General features: G+C 44.8%; 1 protein-coding gene across 5 annotated transcripts in view; it reads right to left on the reverse strand.

The window, feature by feature from the left end:
* Positions 1-19,037, reverse strand: part of LOC125452241 (fibulin-7) — an 81,154-nt gene that overhangs the window by 49,853 nt on the left and 12,264 nt on the right. For 4 of the 5 annotated variants that reach the window (XM_059645725.1, XM_059645724.1, XM_048530415.2 and 1 more), the window contains 2 exons: positions 5,523-5,648; positions 2,769-2,888 (listed from right to left, as the gene is read on the reverse strand). In XM_059645725.1, coding sequence (XP_059501708.1) covers positions 2,769-2,888; positions 5,523-5,648 — 246 coding nt within the window. The remainder of the gene's footprint in view (positions 1-2,768; positions 2,889-5,522; positions 5,649-19,037) is intronic. The other variant, XM_048530414.2, reaches the window with a different exon arrangement.

The raw sequence follows: 19,037 nt of genomic DNA on the forward strand, positions 1-19,037 counted from the left end.
AAAAAATCTCATCTCTGCTTCAGTCCTTCTACCAATTATTGTAAACATACTATGTGGTAACCAGCTCTTCCACTCTAGGTTCTTCCTACTCAATTCTTCATAAATATATACAGTAAGTCTTCATGATGTAGCATGTCTCTATTCAAATCCACCACAATTATAAGGATGGTCACCACACTGCCAGAAGATGGTCACCACACTATGAGAAGGATGGTCACCACACTACTAGAAGGATGGTCACCACACTACTAGAAGGATGGTCACCACACTATGAGAAAGATGGTCACCACACTGCCAGAAGGATGGTCGCCACACTGCCAGAAGGATGGTTGCCACACTGCCAGAAGATCGCCACACTGCCAGAAGGATGGTTGCCACACTGCCATAAGGATGGTCGCCACACTGCCAGAAGGATGGTCACCACACTACCAGAAGGATGGCTGCCACACTGCCAGAAGGATGGTCACCACACTACCAGAAGGATGGTCGCCACACTGCCAGAAGGATGGTCGCCACACTACCAGAAGGATGGTCGCCACACTACTAGCAGGATGGTCACCACACTACCAGAAGGATGGTTGCCACACTACCAGAAGGATGGTCGCCACCCTACCAGAAGGATGGTCGCCACACTGCCAGAAGGATGGTCACCACACTACCAGAAGGATAGTCACCACACTACCAAAAGGATGGTCGCCACACTGCCAAAACGATGTGGATGCTTTGAAGGGAGCACAGAAAAGGTTTACCAGGATGTTGCCTGATATGGTGGATTTTAGCTATGAACAAAGGTTAGATAGACTAGGTTTGTTTACACTGGAATGCAGGAGGCTGAGGGCTGACCTGAAAGAAGTTTGTAAGATTGTGAATGGCATTGATAGAGTAGAAAGTATGAAGCCTTTCCCCAGGGTGGAGGGGTCAAGCACTGGGGGATACAGGTTCAAGGTGCAGGGGCAAGTTTAAAAGAGATGCGCAAGGCACATTTTTCACACAAAGAGTGCCGTGTGCCCAGAGGAGGTGATAGAAGCAGACACAAGAGCAACATTCAAGAAAGACCTGGACGAATACATGAATAGGAAGGCAACAGAGGGGATACTGATCCTGTAAGTGAAGACAGTTTTAGTACGGAAGGACAAAACGTGTTCAAGCAGTCATCGAGGGCTGAAGGGCCTGTTCCTGCGCTGTACTGATCTTTGTTCTAAATCTCTCTTTCCCCTTTCTGCTCTAGAGACAACAAGCTTTTCTAATCTCGCCACGTAAGTGGAATCCAGTGACACAGGTCCAAATCCAGTTAGCCTCATGTTCAAACGCCTTGCTATGTTCTTCAAAAGGTTTAGCAGGAAATTGTTTTTTTTTCAGGCTTCAGCCAATTTGGCTTTATATCAGAGTACAGAAAAGTACGGATGTGGTCTGAGGCGAACTGGGCTGGTGCACAAATTATTTTTAATTTACACAATTAGTAATGACTTTAACAGAAGTTACTAGTCGGTTATATTTGAGCTCTGTTGTAAAGAACAAGAAATTAAATGGAGGGCCAGCATGATGTGCTCCTCAACTGCATTGTTCTGTTCCCTAGGATGGCTATTTTCTAATCATCCTTTTCAGAGATGCTATTACACATCTCTGGAGCATACAGAACCTGCAACTTTATCCAGATTTAGTTGGATTGCACTGTGCAGTGAGACACATGACTCGTCACTATAATGGTATTTATGAGGGATCCGTTACTTAAACACAAGTTTTAATGCATGTTAATGGTAAATCAACTAAGCTGGCCCTAATACATGTCTGAGGTTCTGCCTCTGCTTGTTTTTACCCATAACCCCCCTCTATCTCCCACATGATCATCCTGCATTCCCTCAGTTTCTGCCCGTAGAAGAGTATGTTTGAATTCTGCCTCGTCCTTTGAACAATGTGACTACTGAGTACAAGATCCGAATGCTACATACCACCACCTCGAGGATAATTCTGGAGGGATAATAAATTCTTTCCCTCTCAGCTATGCTGAGGAACCAGGTTCATTCGTTTTAAAAATTGCTCCTTTCATTTTGGGCTAATGAATGTGAAATAAAAACCAACATCATCTTTCAACAGCGCTCCTATTGATCGACACAGAGACCCTGCAAAGCAGTGCAGAGTGAAAACCAACCAGGAGCAAAGACTGGAAATGTTGCACAAATTAAGGGGGTGGTGAGATGTTGGCAAAAAAGGGAGAGGTTTCGAAAAGAGGGGGAGATGATGAGATGGAAGATTCAGGAGTGGGGTTGGAGGACACCATCTAATGGTTGACATGAGACACACCATGGTGGAATTGAAGCAGGGGGAAACCAAGTTTTGCCGAGCATAAAGATGGTCCGTGTGATGTTAGGTCCTGGAGGAGACGGGCAAGACGGTCCACAGCAAGACCACAGATCAATAAAAAGGCAAGGTGAGGACATTAAAGTCATTTTACTGGGGTCAGGGTCAGCCAGCAGGGAGTGCAATGGACAGAGTAATGGGTTGTGGAACTTGGAAGATGCAAACTGTAGTTTTCTGAATAAGTGTGACTGACCGATGATGGAAATAGGAAGGACCCCATTGCAGAAGCCCGGTTTGGAGATGGGAGTGAATATTTTGCAAGGGAAGGGTTTAAAAAAAAGCAGAGTTGGTGATAATTGTAATGCAGCCATTAACCTACAACAGAAGTGGTGTTCATTCAGATGTTTGAGAATGTTGTAGCAATTTATGCACTCTACACGCGACCACATGTTATTCTGATAAGCACATACCTTGGCACACGCTGTTCTCATTGCTCCCACTCATATGGAAGCCAGCATCACAGCTGCAGTGTTGGGTCCTCTCCACCTCTGCACAGTGGGGTTTCCGACTGAAGGACAGGTCACTCCATTCTGCAGTAATGGGATGTTGGCCGGGGGGGGGGGGGGGGGGGGGAGGTGAGGGAAGGGGGTGGCACACAGCAAGTGACATACCAGAAAAATCGCTTGCACTACTCTGTCTTCAACAGGTCACAAGTAGCCTACAACTGCAATGAAATGCCTCAGGAATTTAATCCCTGCTCTTGATAAATGTCAGCAAACATAAAATGGTTGGCAAAAGTACAAAGGCTTTAACTAAATTTAATGGCTCCACCAACCCATGCTTCTATTTATTCTGGATTCTGGTTTGATACTTGTTTTACTTGGAATGGTATCACTCAATGGAGACCATGGGTTTACAATTTCCCCATGTGACCTGATCATTCTTCAATTCTGTGTTAATGTGCAGACACCCTGCCTTTTGCAGAACACATCTGTAATGTTCTTTGAAAAGGCAAACACAGGAATTCTTCCCATTAGTTTGGGCAGTGTTGGGCCCAGGGAAACCAAATGGGCAATAACCTGAAGGAGTTCAATTTTAAATCTTTGTGAGAGGATGAAAATTCTTTCAATGGGTGTCAGCCACGTCTGCCAGCATAGCACGGTCATCTTTTGCTCTATGATTTTCTGAATCCAAGTCCTACCCCTGCACCAAATCTAACCTGACATTTCAGATGCAGCAAGAGGACAGCACACAGACACAGAGTTTATAGGCAGAGAGATCAAAGGATCATATAACTGGTGTGAGTGGAGTGAACAGACCTAAAATGGCTTGTGATTTCAAATAAACCCATTGGACTATAACCTGGTGTCGGGTGATTTTTGACTTTATCCACCCCAGTTCAACACCAGCACCTCCACACTGTTTCAAAGCTGTACGAAGGGAGTGCGGCATTGTTGAAGGTCTCTGCATGGGTCACTAACTGTGGCTCTCTCTGCTACCTCATGTCAATTTTAAAACCCCCACAACACTATTCCAAAAATGGCTAACAGTTACCCCTCTAACCGATATCACTAAAATAATGCTTCTAAACACACTGCTGTTTTGTAGGACTTTACTACAATTTTACAAATTGGCTGTTTTTATTTCTAGACACCAACAGCTAACAAAATTGGCTGTAATGTATTCTGGAACATTCCTATGTTGTGGAAGTGACTTGAGAAATGCAAGTTTTTATTGTTCTCCCCTATGGATGGCCAGATTTTGGAAGTTAATTTTGTAAAGCAAATGGATTCTATCATGCACTGATAAAACATCTTGTACAATTTATTATTTCCCAGTGATTTAGATGCTGTCAATATGTGTAACCAATAATTAAACAGTTAGGCATCACTGTAATATCCAAGGCTGAGTCTCGGCAACAAAATAGTGATGCTTAGGACCACTAAATGAATTCTCCAATTGGTTCTTTTAAAAAGATAATATTTGGGCAACAATGTAACCACATTCTAATTTAACCCGCAAAGTTGTTTGGAATCACACGGTATGAAATGCTCCAAAATCCTCTTGCTCATAATAATTGGTTAGCGATTTTTTTTGTTAAAAATGGCAGTGGCAGGAATTTCACAGAAAGGTGCCAACATTTTGTTTCCAAGTCACAAAACATTATCTCACTTTAATGGTCACAAGTTACAGACGAGTATACAAGGAAGAAATTATTGAAACCTCAGACAAACCACTGAGTAAGGAAGGAATATTCTTTCAATGCAACCCGGCCCAGGTTTGGGGAGGTGATGGCCTTGTAGTATTATCACTGGACTGTTAATCCACAGACCCAGGCCATGTTTTGAGGACCCAGGTTCAAATCCCGTCAAAGAAGATGATGGGATTTGAATTTAATTAAAAAAAACACATCTGGGATTAAATATCTAACGATTAAGAATTCATTATTGATTGTTGGAAAAACTCATCTAGTTCACTAATATTATTTAGGGAAGGAAATGGCTATCCTTAACCTCATCTGGCCTTGACTCCAGACCCACGTAGATAACTGTTCAATGGGAAATTCGGGATGGGCAATAAGTACTGGCCTAACCAGTGACATCCTCATCCTGTGAATTAATTTTTAAAAAATGTTCTGAGGATTTAGTCGCGGCAAAAGGTCAGAGATCAGAATTAGGCCTGTATCTCATCAGGACAAAGTTACCAACAGGAACAGCAAACATATAAGACCCTGAGATGTAAGAGCAGAATTAGGCCATTCAGCCCATCGGGTCTGCTTGGCTATTCAATGACATCACAGTGTAATAGAAATCTCAGAGTGGTGTATTACTGAGAAGGCTAATCAGCTGTTCAGTCTTCTGATCCTGCTCTGCAATATTTTGTTTATACATCTCAAAAGAGAAGGAAAGAAATATTATTCACAGTACATGATGACGTTGCCCGCCATGGAATGTACTTGCATCCCACACAATAATAACAGCACTTCAAAGAGAAGCTTCTGGAATGGATTCCACATGGCTTTTCAAAAACACAAAAAACCACAGCATGTGCAAAATTACTTCATAACAGAGCAGAAAATACTTTTCAATTCTTAGGTCAATTTTTAAAAAAATGTCTGGCTTTCTGAACGTCAATATGTTTGTTCCTCAGCTTTCGCTGGAAAGAGTTACTGTTCTCACCAACTCAAATCCAGACAATATTCTGCCTCTCCAGATGTTACAAACCTGTCTGTCCCGAATATTGACAGTGGCGCCCCATCCAGCTGTTTATGCAAGTACATGTATATTGATTCACAGCATCCACACAAAGCCCTCCGTTCTGACAGGGATTACTGGCGCATTCGTTAATTTCTATAAAGAGAAATTAAAGGAATTTGGAGAAAATGGGAAAGCCAAACACCTCAGTCCCAGATAAAATGTTCAATCATTTCTTTGAGGTGTCGATCCTGGTGACATTTAAGAACTATAGAATCAATGAATCATACAGCAATGAAGGGGTCTATTTGGTCAAATGTGTCAAAAGAACACAGCAACTGATCACTGTCCCTTTTCTAGTTCCTTTAACACTGCAAATTCTCCCCCTGCAAGTATTTTTCAATTCCCTTTTGAAAGTTATCCACGCAAAAAACTAACATCGGCCAAGCTACTGTAATTCTTGAACCAGAAACAAAAACAGAAGTTGCTGGCAAAGCTCAGCAGGTCTGGCAGCATCTGTGAAGAAAAAAAATCACAGTTAACGTTTCGGGTCCGGTGACCCTTTCTCAGAATTCTTGAACCACTTTGAAGGACTCGTTTCTGGGAGAGAAACTAAGTACAGTTACCCCATTTAAAAGATGTAGATAAGTCTGTGACTAGGAAAGGTTTAGAGGGATATGGGCCAAACACAGGCAAACAGGGCTAGTTCAGTTTAGGACACTAGTCAGCATGCTCGAGTTGGACCGAAGGGTCTGTTTCTGTGCTGTATGACTCTACGACTCCTGTCAGGTGTGCTCCGAGCTGCTGTAAAATCTTTCAGTCTCCAGATCTTCTAAAGTGAAAATAATCCTTGATTATTCTGAATGGAAAACAAGATTATGGCCTTCAATTTTTATCACCAGTCGTGAACCAGCACAGAATAAAAAAACAATTTTCATTAGCGCACCACAGGGGTTGACCAACACTTGCTTTCTGAATAATGCTGGATTAGACCCCTTTCAAATAAACACCTTCACTATGAGAGAGTTGACCAATTTGTACCAAACTGCAGTGCTTCCCCACCTCCCTCCTCCTCTAACCAAAGAAAAAAGAGGGAGAGAGACACTATTGAAAATTTGTTGGTAGGAGAGTGAGAAGTAAGGTGTTGGCTTGAGAGGCTTTGGTGAGCAGCAGCTCAGCAAAAAGTACAGGTAAACTCAGGTAAAAGTCCTTTTAACTTCCCTCTTTAGTGTGAGAGCATCTAAGATAGTAATTGAGGCAGTAGCATGCTCCTCCTGCAGGATGTGGGAACTCGGGGAGACTTCCATCATCCCAGATGTCTAAACCTGTGGGAAGTGCACCCAGCTGCAGTTACTGGGAGACCATGTTAGGGAGTGGAATGTGGATGCACTCAGGATCATCCAAGATGCTGAGCACATCATAGAAAAGAGTTTTAGTCAGATAGTCACACCTAAGGTGCAGGTAGAGAGTAGCTAGGTGACCAGCAGGAAAGACAAAGGGAGTAGGCAGAGAGTGCAGGAACCCCCTGTGGCCATTTCCCTCGAAATCGACTAAACCATTTTGGGTACTGTTGGGGGGAATGACCATTCAGGGGAAAGCAGCAGTAGCCAGGTCAGTGGCACTATGACTGGCTCTGGGACGCAGTGGGAAAGGGCAAAGGTAAACAGGACCTTAGTGATAGGAGACTCAAATAGTTAGGGGGACTATCCAGCATGGTGTGTTGCTTCCCAGGGTGCAGGATGTCCCGGAGTGGCTGCAGGACATTCTCAAGGAGGAGGGTGAGCAGCCAGAAGTCACTGTGGACATTAGCACTAATGACATAGGGAGAAATAAGGATGAGGTCCTGAGGAGTGATTACAGAGAGAGCTAGAAAAAAAGTTAAAAACCAGGACCTCAATGGTGGTTATCTCTGGATTACTTCCAGTGCCACATGCTAGTGAGGGTAAGAACAGGAGGATATGGCAGATCAATGCGTGGCTAAAGAACTGGTGCAAGGGGCAGGGATTCAGATTCCAGGATCATTGGGATCTTTTCTGGGGCAGAGGTGACCTGTTCAAGAGAGATGGGTGGCACCTGAACTGGAGGGGGATCAATATCCCGGTGGGCAAACTTGCTGATGCTACAAGGCAAGGTTTAAACTAGATTAGTAGGGGGTGGGATCCTCAACAGCAGGGAGGCAAGTGTGAGGCTGGACGGAGACACAGTAATCAGAAATAGAAAGTTGAACAGACAGGTCAGTCTGCAACAGGGCAGAGAGTGAGGAATGCCTGTTTGATTAAATTGCATCTATTTCAATGCAAGAGGGCTGATAGGTAAGGCCAGTGAACTCAGGGTGTGGATGGTGACGTTATTGGGTTGTACTATAGACCATGAAATAGTCAACAGGAATTAAGAGGAACAAATATGCAGAGAGACTGGGGAGAGTTGCGGGAGCAATAGGGTTGGCATAGTGGGAGATTTTAATTTTTCCTAATGCAGACTGGGACTGCCATAGTGTTAAGGGCTTAGAGGGGGTGGAATTTGTTAAATGTGCTCAGGAATGTTCCTCAAGCAGTGTATAGAAGGTCCTACCTGGGAAGGGACAAAACTCGACCCACTTTTTGGAAATAGCGCAGGACAGGTGGGAGCTCTTTTGGACCGGTGACCATTGTCCTATGAATTTTAAAATAGGTATACAGAGGGACAAAACTGGCCCACAGGTTCAAGTTCTAAATTAGGGCAAGGTGAGTTTTGATGGAATTAGACAGGAGCTTGCAGGCTTTGATTGGAGTAGTTTGTTTGCAGCTAAACTAGTGGGAGGCCTTTAAAAGTGTGATAGCTGGAGTTCAAGGTCTGTATGATCCCATGAGGATGACGGGCAAGGTTGGGCAAGAGTAGGGAACGCTGGATGACAAGATATTGAGGCTTTGACCAGAAAAAAAAAGAGGCATTGATCAGGAACAGGCAGCTGGGATCAAGAGAATCCCTGGAGATGTACAGGGAATACAGGAGATTACTGAAGGAAGAAATCAGGAGGGCGAAAAAGGGGCACGAGATAGCTTTGGCTAAGAAGATTAGGGTGAATCCAAAGAGATTCTTTAAGTACATTAAAGCAGAAAGCATAACCAGAAAGAGAATAGGACCCCTCAAGGACCAAAATGGACACGTATGTGGAACCGCAGGAGATGGGCAAGGTTCTCAATGAATATTTCTCCTCTGTCTTTACCATGGATAAAGACATGAAGGCTTGGGAACTTGGGGAAGTTAATGTGATATCTTGGGGGCAGTCCAAATCACAGTAGAAGAGGTGTTGGAAGTATTAGAATGTATGAAAGTGAGTAAATCTCCTGGAACTGATCAGATATATTCAAGAACCCTGCAACAGGCTAGAGAGAAAATTGCAGGGGCCCTGCCTGATATATTTGTATCGTTGTTAGCCGCGGGTGAGGTCCTGGAGATTGAAGCGAATGTTGTGCCCTTATTCAAGAAGGGCTGCAAAGAGAAACCTGGGAATTATAGATCAGTAAACTTAACACCTGTGGTAGATAAATTACTTGAGAAGATTCTGAGGGACATGATATACATGCAATTGGAAAGACAGGACTTGATTAGGAGTAATCAGCATGGCTTCGTGTGTGGGAGATCATGCCTCACAAATTTGTTAGAGTTCTTTTGGAGTCACAGGTAGATGGGGCAGAGAAGAAGGCTTTTGGCACACTGACCTTCATCAGACAGGGCACCGAGTACAAAAATTGGGACTTTATGTTGCCATTTACAGGATGTTAGTGAGGCCGCACTTGGAGTATTGTGAGACACCAAGAGTTGCAGATGCTGGAGTCAGAGACAACACAGTGTGGAGATGGAGGAACACAGCAGGCCAGGAAGCATCAGACGAGCAGGAAAGTTGACGTTTTGGGCTGGGACCCTCCTTCAGCCTGGCCTACTGTGTTCCTCCAGTTCTACATTGTGTTGTCTGTGACTTGGAGATGTGAGTTCAGTTTTGGTCACTTTGATCTAGGAAGGATATTATTAAACTGGAAAGAGTGCAGAGATTTATAAGGTTGTTGCCAGGACTCAAGGGACTGAGTTTAAAGGAGAGGTTGGACAAGCTAGGACCTTTTTCTTTAGAGTGTATGAGACTAACGGGGTATCTTATAGAAGTGTATAAGATCATGAGAGACATGGATAGGGGGAATGCACTCAGTTTTTTAACGCCAGGGTTGGGAAATCAAGGACTAGAGGGCATCAGTTTAAGGTAAGAGGGGAAAGAATTCATGGGGGCCTCAGGGGCAACATTTTTACACAAATGGTGTTATGCATATGGAATGAGCTGCCAGCAAATGTAGTTGATGCCAGTACATTAACAACATTTAAAAGGCATTTGGACAAATACATGGATAGGAAAGGTTTAGAAAGGATACGGACCAAGTACAGGGAAGTGGGCTTGGCATGGATAGACATTTTGGTCAGCATGGACCAGTTTGGGCCAAAGGGTCTGTCTCAGGTCTGCTGCAGGACTCTTTGACTCTATAGCTCCACCTTGATTTTCCAAAATAAATATGGATTTGAATCAATTGCAAATTTAAGAATAGTGCAAAGCTACTGTAGATGAATAAGTCACTGTTATTTGACTATATTAAACAGTACAGTGTTATTATGCATTGCTCTTGTACCACAGAGTCTTCGTGCTCTACTGCTTTTGTAACTACTCTGCCATTGTCTTTTGGCATGACTATCCAATTATGATATTATATATTCTTGCAGTTCTGTTCCTTCTCGTCTGAACGATCTGAATTTAAATCTTATTAATATTGTACCTGTATAAAAGGTTAATCTGAATTTTCAAAATGGATGCAGCATCTTACAATATGCCTCCTTTACTGTTCTTGTCAATTCACTGTCAGCCAAAAAACAGATAGATCGGTATATTATCTCTGGTCAGTACCCTTTCAGAAGGATGTCATTCCACTGGAGAAGCTGCAGGGGAGATCCATCTATCCATCATCCTACCTACTTCCCCAACCCCACCCATGCTCTTCCCTCTATTTATTTCTGAGCTCCCTTCCCTCTACCCAGTCAAGCTGAAGGGTGTAAACCCGAAATGTTGACTCTCCTGCTCTTCTGATGCTGCCTGATCTGCTGTGTTCCTCCAGGTCCACGCTGTATTCATCAGGAGGTTGCCTGGAATGAAAAGTCTCAGTTAAAGAGAAAGACTGGATAGGCTGAGTTTGCTTTCCCTGGAGCAGAGGAGGCTGGGGAGGATTGGACTGAGGTATAAAAAATAATGAGAGGCATGTACAGAGTAGATTGCAAGAATCTTTTCCCTGTGGCAGATGTGTTGAAGACCAGAGGATATATGCTTAATGGTGAAGAGTAACTAGTTTAAAGAGATTTGAGAATTTTCTTTTTTACCAAGAAGTGTATGGGACATGCTGCCTGAGATGATGTTGGAGGCATGTACTCTCACAACATTTAACAGGCTTCTGGATAAGCACTTAAATGCCAGGTCATAAACAGGCTATGGATCAAGTGCAGCTAAAAGGAATTAGAGTAGAGATAATGGGAACTGCAGATGCTGGAGAATCCAAGATAACAAAGTGTGAAGCTGGATGAACACAGCAGGCCAAGCAGCATCTTAGGAGCACAAAAGCTGACATTTCGGGCCTAGACCCTTCATCACAGCTCGCTTGGAATTAGAGTATTTTGGTGTTGGTTGGTCAGCACAGGCATTATGGACCAAAGGGCCTTTTTCTATGCTGTACGACTCTATGACTCTATGAATCATAGAGGGCGACGTCAAGAATTCTTGGACAATACAATGGGTCTTCTAAACCACACAGGGAACTGCAGCAGGACTGACTTGCTTTTGTGGAACAGTGACACATCAAAAATGAACAGAGCAGCCATCTGAAGTTTTCATCTGTACTGGACATGTTGTGAGACACCATCTTAAGCAGAACTGCAAGGTCTCAGACAGACACGATCATAGAAAGATAGGCAGTGTGAGGGAGAGACAGAGAGAGACAGCAAGAAGATTCTTGAAAGGGAGATGGGGAAAAAGCAGACTGCAAAAAAGGGATGCAGTACTATACCCAGTTACCAGAACCTGTAATGTCATAAAAGCAAAATAAAGGAGTCTTCACTTCCTCTCAGCACCTGCTCTGCGCAGGCCACCTCTTGAAGCAACTATTCAACTACAGAAACCACCACAGCTGCTGAAGTCTGACTTCAATCACTTCACCTGACAGACAGAATCTTCAAGCAAGTAACAGGCCTACAACAATAAGACGGATCTTTCTTTCATCTTTATCCATACCTTTTGTCCGTAACTATTTTAATCTTTGTGTCTGTACTTTAGCTATAATCGTATCACTTTTTTTATGCAGTAACTTTCACCAAGAGTTACTCAATAACCTTTATCCGCTCTTCTACTGAAACTTTGCTGGTGGTCCTTCATTTAAAATTGCAGTACTCAATAAACTAAAAGGAGGTTAAAAAAGCTGCAGGTTTGCACAGTGTGGCCGTGACTCCATTCTCTGTCCCTTCACGGAGCGATCACATTGTGTTAACACAAAGGAATCCCAGCAAGTAATTCAATGTTGGTTGAAAGCTCCTTGACTGGTAGTTGCACAAAGGCTGCCAAATAAGTGCGATCAAAATTTATGAAGTTTGTAAAGCATTTGGTTAGTAAGGGCAGAAAACAGGTTAGGAGCCCTGAACTTGAACAATATCTCCAAGACAACTCTGCAGAAGGTCCTCAGGTTGGTGTCCGGGGCTCAAACATCTTGATCTGCTTCATCAATGACCTTCCCTCCATCGTAAAGTCAGCGCAGTCATCTATGAACATTCCCATTTCTACGTTCGTGACTCTTCAGAAACTGAAGCAGTCTATGTTCAAAAGCAAGATAATAAAATGTGAGATAATGGGAACTGCAGATGCTGGAGAATTCCAAGATAATAAAATGTGAGGCTGGATGAACACAGCAGGCCCAGCAGCATCTCAGGAGCACAAAAGCTGACGTTTCGGGCCTAGACCCTACATCATAGAGGGGGATGGGGTGAAGGTTCTGGAATAAATAGGGAGAGAGGGGGAGGCGGACCGAAGATGGAAAGAAAAGAAGAGAGGTGGAGAGGAGAGTATAGGTGGGGAGGTAGGCAGGGGATAGGTCAGTCCAGGGAAGACAGACAGGTCAATGAGGTGGGATGAGGTTAGTAGGTAGGAGATGGAGGTGCGGGTTGGGGTGGGAGGAAGGGATGGGTGAGAGGAAGAACAGGTTAGGGAGGCAGAGACAGGTTGGACTGGTTTTGGGATGCAGTGGGTGGAGGGGAAGAGCTGGGCTGGTTGTGTGGTGCAGTGGGGGGAGGGGACGAACTGGGCTGGTTTTGGGATGCAGTGGGGGAAGGGGAGATTTTGAAGCTGGTGAAGTCCACATTGATACCATTGGGCTGCAGGGTTCCCAAGCAGAATATGAGTTGCTGTTCCTGCAGCCTTAGGGTGGCATCATTGTGACACTGCAGGAGGCCCATGATGGACATGTCGTCTAAAGAATGGGAGGGGGAATGGAAATGGTTTGCGACTGGGAGGTGCAGTTGTTTATTGCAAACCGAGCGGAGGTGTTCTGCAAAGCGGTCCCCAAGCCTCCGCTTGGTTTCCCCAATGTAGAGGTAGCCACACCGGGTACAGTGGATGCAGTATACCACATTGGCAGATGTGCAGGTGAACCTCTGCTTAATGTGGAAAGTCATCTTGGGGCCTGGGATGGGGGTGAGGGAGGAGGTGTGGGGGCAAGTGTAGCATTTTCTGCGGTTGCAGGGGAAGGTGCCGGGTGTGGTGGGGTTGGAGGGCAGTGTGGAGCGAACAAGGGAGTCACAGAGAGAGTGGTCTCTCTGGAAAGCAGACAGAGGTGGGGATGGAAAAATGTCTTGGGTTGTGGGGTCAGATTGTAGATGGCGGAAGTGTCGGAGGATGATGCGTTGTATCCGGAGGTTGGTGGGGTGGTCTGTGAGAACGAGGGGGATCCTCTTTGGGCGGTTGTGGCGGGGGCGTAGTGTGAGGGATGTGTTGCGGGAAATGCGGGAGACGCGGACAAGGGCATTCTCGACCACTGTGGGGGGCAAGTTGTGGTCCTTGAAGAACTTGGACATCTGGGATGTGCGGGAGTGGAATGCCTCATCGTGGAAGCCGATGCGACAGAGGCGGAGGAATTGGGAATAGGGGATGGAATTTTTGCAGGAGGGTGGGTGGGAGGAGGTGTATTCTCGATAGCTGTGGGAGTCGGTGGGCTTGAAATGGACATCAGTTACAAGCTGGTTGCCTGAGATGGAGACTGAGAGATCCAGGAAGGTGAGGGAATGTGCTGGAGATGGCCCAGGTGAACTGAAGGTTGGGGTGCAAGGTGTTGGTGAAGTGGATGAACTGTTCGAGCTCCTCTGGGGAGCAAGAGGCGGCGCCGATACAGTCATCAATGTAACGGAGGAAGAGATGGGGTTCGGGGCCTGTGTAGGTGCGGAAGAGGGACTGTTCCACATAACCTACAAAGAGGCAGGAATAGCTGGGGCCCATGCGGGTGCCCATGGCCACCCTCTTAGTCTGTAGGAAGTGGGAGGAATCGAAAGAGAAGTTGTTGAGGTGAGGACGCAATGGTAGCCCAATGGTATCAATGTGGACTTCACCAGCTTCAAAATCTCCCCTTCCCCCACCGCATCCCAAAACCAGCCCAATTCGTCCCCTCCCCCCACTGCACCACACAACCAGCCCAGCTCTTCCCCTCCACCCACTGCATCCCAAAACCAGTCCAACCTGTCTCTGCCTCCCTAACCTGCTCTTCCTCTCACCCATCCCTTCCTTCCACCCCAAGCCGCACCTCCATCTCCTACCTACTAACCTCATCCCACCTCTTTGACCTGTCTGTCTTCCCTGGACTGACCTATCCCCTCCCTACCTCCCCATCTATACTGTCCTCTCCACCTATCTTCTTTTCTGTTCATCTTCGGTCCGCCTCCCTCTCTCTCCCTATTTATTCCAGAACCCTCACCCCAACCCCCTCTCTGATGTAGGGTCTAGGCCCGAAACGTCAGCTTTTGTGCTCCTGAGATGCTGCTGGGCCTGCTGTGTTCATCCAGCCTCACATTTCATTATCTTGGATTCTCCAGCATCTGCAGTTCCCATTATCATCTGTTCAAAAGCAGCAAGTTTTGGACAATATCAGGCTTGGGCTGACAAGTAGTAAGTGACATTCAAGCTGCACAAATGCCAAGCAATGACCATCTCCAATAAGAAGCAATCTAACCACTCCCCTTAACATTCAATGGTGCCACCATCTCCAAATCTCCACTATCAACATTTTGGGACTTCCTATTGACCGGTAGCTCACTGGACTTGCCATGTACGTACTGTGCATACAAAAGCAGGTCAGAGTCAAGGAATACTGCAGAAAGTAACTCACCTCCTGACTCCTCAAACTCTGTCCATCATCTAATGGCACAAGTCAGGAGTGTGCTGGGATTCATCCGACTTGTCTGGATGGGGACAGCTCCTACAACACTCAAGAAGCTTGAGAGCATCCAGGACAAGCAGCCCACTTAACTGGCACCACATCCAGAAGTATTCAATCACTCCATCACCAGTGCTCCTTAGCAGCACTGTGTACTGTCAACAAGATGTGCTACAGAAATTCCCTCAGACAGCACCTTCTAAACCCATGACCACTTCCATCCAGAAGGACAAGGGTAGCCGACACAGAATAGTCTTCTTGGCCAATATATCAAGGAACCAACTAGACAGCAGGTCATCTTAGACTGGGTACTGTGTAATGTGAAGGGAATCACTGCCAATCTAGCTGTGCGAGACCCCTTGTGGATAAGCAACCGTAACATGATAGAAATTTTTTTCAAGATGGAGATTCAGGTAGTTGATTCACAGACCACAGTGCTGAATCTTGATAAAGGAAACTATGAAGATACGAGGTCAGAGTTGGCCTTGACAGATTGGGGCAAGTTACTGAAAGGGATGATAGTAGATAGGCAAAGGCAAACATTCAGGGAATGCATGGGGGAACTACAACAGCTGTTTATTCCTGTCTGTCACAAAAGCAAAATGGGTAAGAGAGCCAATCCACGGTTTACAAAGGAAATTAGGGATTGTATCTGATCTAAGGAAGAAGCACGTAGATTGGCCAAGAAAAATAATGTGTCTGAGGATTGGGAGCAGTTTAGAATTCAGCAGAGAAGGACCAAGGGATTGATAAAGAAGGGGAAGGGGAAAATACAGTGTGAAAGTAAGCTGGCAGGGAGCATAAAGATCGACACTAAGAGTTTGTATAGGCACATGAGGAGAAAGAGATTGGTGAAGGCAAATGTAGATCCCCTCCAGACAGAAATGGAGGAATGTATGATAGGGAACAAAAAAATGGCTGAGCAACTAAATATATACTTTGGTTCTGTCTTCACAAAAGAGGACACAAATCATAAACCAGACATGTTGGAGGATGCAAGATTTAGTGAGAAGGGAGAATTGAGGGACATCAATATTAGTAAAGAAATGATGCTGGGAAAATTATTGGGATTGAAGGCTGATAAGTTCCCAGGGCCTGATAATCTATATCCCAGAGTACTTAAGGAAGTAGCTCTAGAAATAGTGGATGCATTGGTCATCATCTTCTAGAATTCTATAGATTCTGGAACAGTCCCTGCAGATTGGAAGGTAGCTAATGTCACTCCAATATTCAGGAAGGGATGTAGAAAACAGGGAATTATAGATCAGTAAGCCTAACATTGGAAATGGGGAATATTCTGGATACATTATCAAGGGCTTTATGGTGGAGCATTTAGAAAGCAATGGCAGGATCAGACTAAGTCAGAATGGATTAATGAAGGGGAAATTACGCTCGGCAAATCTGTTGGAATTCTATGAAGCAGTCAGTAGTAGAGTTGACAAGGGGGAGCCAGTTGATGTAGTATACTTGGACTTTCAGCAAGTGTTTGACAAAGTCCCACATAAGAGATTATTTTGCAAGATTAAAGCACTTGGAATTGGGGAAATGGATAGGAAATGGTTAGCAGAGAGGCAACAAAGCGTAGGAATTAATAGGTCCTTTACAAATTGACAGGCAGTAACTAGTGGAGTGCCACAGAGATCAATGCTGGGGCACCAGCTATTAACAATATAAATGAATGATTTGGATGAGGGAACAACATGTAACATTTCTACGTTTGCAGATGATACCAAGTTGCGTGGGCCGGGTAGGGGTTGTTGGTGAACTGCGATGAGGATGCACAGATCCTTCAGCATGATCTTAACACGTTGGGTGAGTGGGCAAATCAATGGCAGATGCAGTATAATTTGGATAAATATGAGATTATTCGCTTCAGAAGCAAAAGCAAGAAGGCAGGTTACTACCTGAATGGCTGTAAACTGGGAGAGGGGAGTGTGCAGTGCGACCTGGGTGTCTTTGTGCACCAGTCACTGAAGGTAAGCATGTAGGTGCAGCAGGTGGTAAAGAAGGCAAATGGTATGCTGGTCTTCATTGTGAGAGGTTTCGAGTGCAGGAGCAGGGATGTGTTGTTGCAGTTATACAGGGTCTTGGTGAGATCACACCTGGAATATTGTATGCAGTTTTGGTCTCCTTTTCTGAGAAAAGATGCTGTTGCTCTTGAGAGAGAATGCAGCAAATGTTTACCAGGCTGATTGCAGGGATGGCGGGTCTGACCTATGAGGAGATATTGACTAGGTTGGGATTGTTTTCACTAGAGTTCAGGTGAATGAGGGGGGATCTCATAGAGACTTATAAAATTCTAACAGGACCAGGCAGGGTTGATGCAGTGAGGATGTTCCCAATGGTGGGTGTGTCCAGAACCAGGAGGTCACAGTATGAGGATTCAGGGTAGACCGTTTAGAATGGAGATGAGGAGGCATTTCTTCATCCAAACAGTGGTGAGCCGGTGGAATTCATGACCACAGAAAGAGTTGATGCCAAAACAGTGAATGTACTCAAGAGGCAGCTAGATACAGCACTTGGAGTAAATGGGATCAAAAGTTATAGGGAGAAGGCAGGATTAGGCTCTTGAGTTGGATGATCAGCCATGATTGTGATGAATGGCAGAGCAGGCCTGAAGGGCCAAATGGCCTCCTCCTGCTCCTATCTTCTGTGTTTATAGGAACCCTCATCACCTGCAAGTTCCCCTCCCTGCTGGGAAATATATCACCGTTCCTTCGGTGTCACTGTGCCAACACCCTGGAATTTCCTCCCTAATGGCATTTTGACTGCAGCAGTTCAATCATCCCCTTCTTAAGGGCAACCAAAGATGGGCAATTAATACTGGCCTAGCCAGTGACACTCACATCCCACAAGTAAAACAAAAATAGGGTGGTGAAAAAGTGGAACAATTTCTAAGAAAGTTCACAATAGTGGGTGCGTTCAGGAAACAGAGATGGTGCAGCTTGTGTTGATCAAATTACATTACAGCTGCACAAAGCTCTGGTTAAACTGAATATTATGACTGGCATTCAGTCACAGTCATACAGCACAGAAACAGACCCTTTAGTCCTACCAGTCTATACCAACCATAATCCCAAATGAAACAAGTCCCACCTGCCTGTGCTTGGCCCATGTCTCTCCAAAAATTTCTTATTCATGTACTTATCTAAACATCTTTTAAACGTTGTAACTGTACCTGCATCGGCCACTACCCCGGAAGCTCACTTCGCACATGAACCACTCTGTATGAAAAAATTGCCCCTCGTGTCCTTTTAAAATCTTTCTCCTCTCACCTTAAAAATATGGCTGTAGTTTTGAAATCCTCCACCCTCGGGAAAAGGTATGTGCCGTTCGCCTCATCTATACCTGTCATGATTTTATGAAACTCTACAAGATCACCTGTCAACGTTCTACGCTCCAGTGAAGAAACATCTCAGCCTATCCAGTCCTTGGTCATGCCCCTTAGAATGGATGCACTGATTCTATGATGGGACGATTGGGGAGGGGAGGGGTGAGGGGGGAAGGATATGCAGCCCATACACATTGGAATGATACTAAGACTAATAAAGGTTACATGTGACAATAAGGTGCATAGATTAGCTTTGTATATCTTTTCATGTAGAAGAATGAGGTATGATCCATTTGAGGTGATTAAGACATTTCAAGGATTTGAAACGACAATAATGAGAAACCATTTCCTCTGTTGGTGAAGTCCTTAATAAGGGGGCATGAGCTTGAACTAAAATTACAGCAGACTCTTCAGGACTGATGTCAAAAAGCACTTCTTCACACATACTGCAAATCTGCAACGTGTTTTCCCAAAAGGCTCAGAGGCCGGGCATTTATTAAAAATTTCACCAGAGTATTAAAGGCTAGGAACCAATGTGGGTAAAGGAAGCAAGGTATAAATTTGCTGTGAACTAACCAAATGGCAGAACAGACTCTGAGGGACTAAACAACCACCTCCTTTTCCTATTTATTGTCAAAGAATTAGACCAAGTGAGCAGAATGATTCCCTTCATCTTTATCCATGCGCGATCTTGTAACACTGCCTCTAACACTCCTTACGGGACTTCAATCACAATAGCGT

This window comes from Stegostoma tigrinum, chromosome 4 (assembly GCF_030684315.1).
Source record: "Stegostoma tigrinum isolate sSteTig4 chromosome 4, sSteTig4.hap1, whole genome shotgun sequence".
In the NCBI taxonomy this organism is placed as follows: Eukaryota; Metazoa; Chordata; class Chondrichthyes; order Orectolobiformes; family Stegostomatidae; genus Stegostoma; species Stegostoma tigrinum.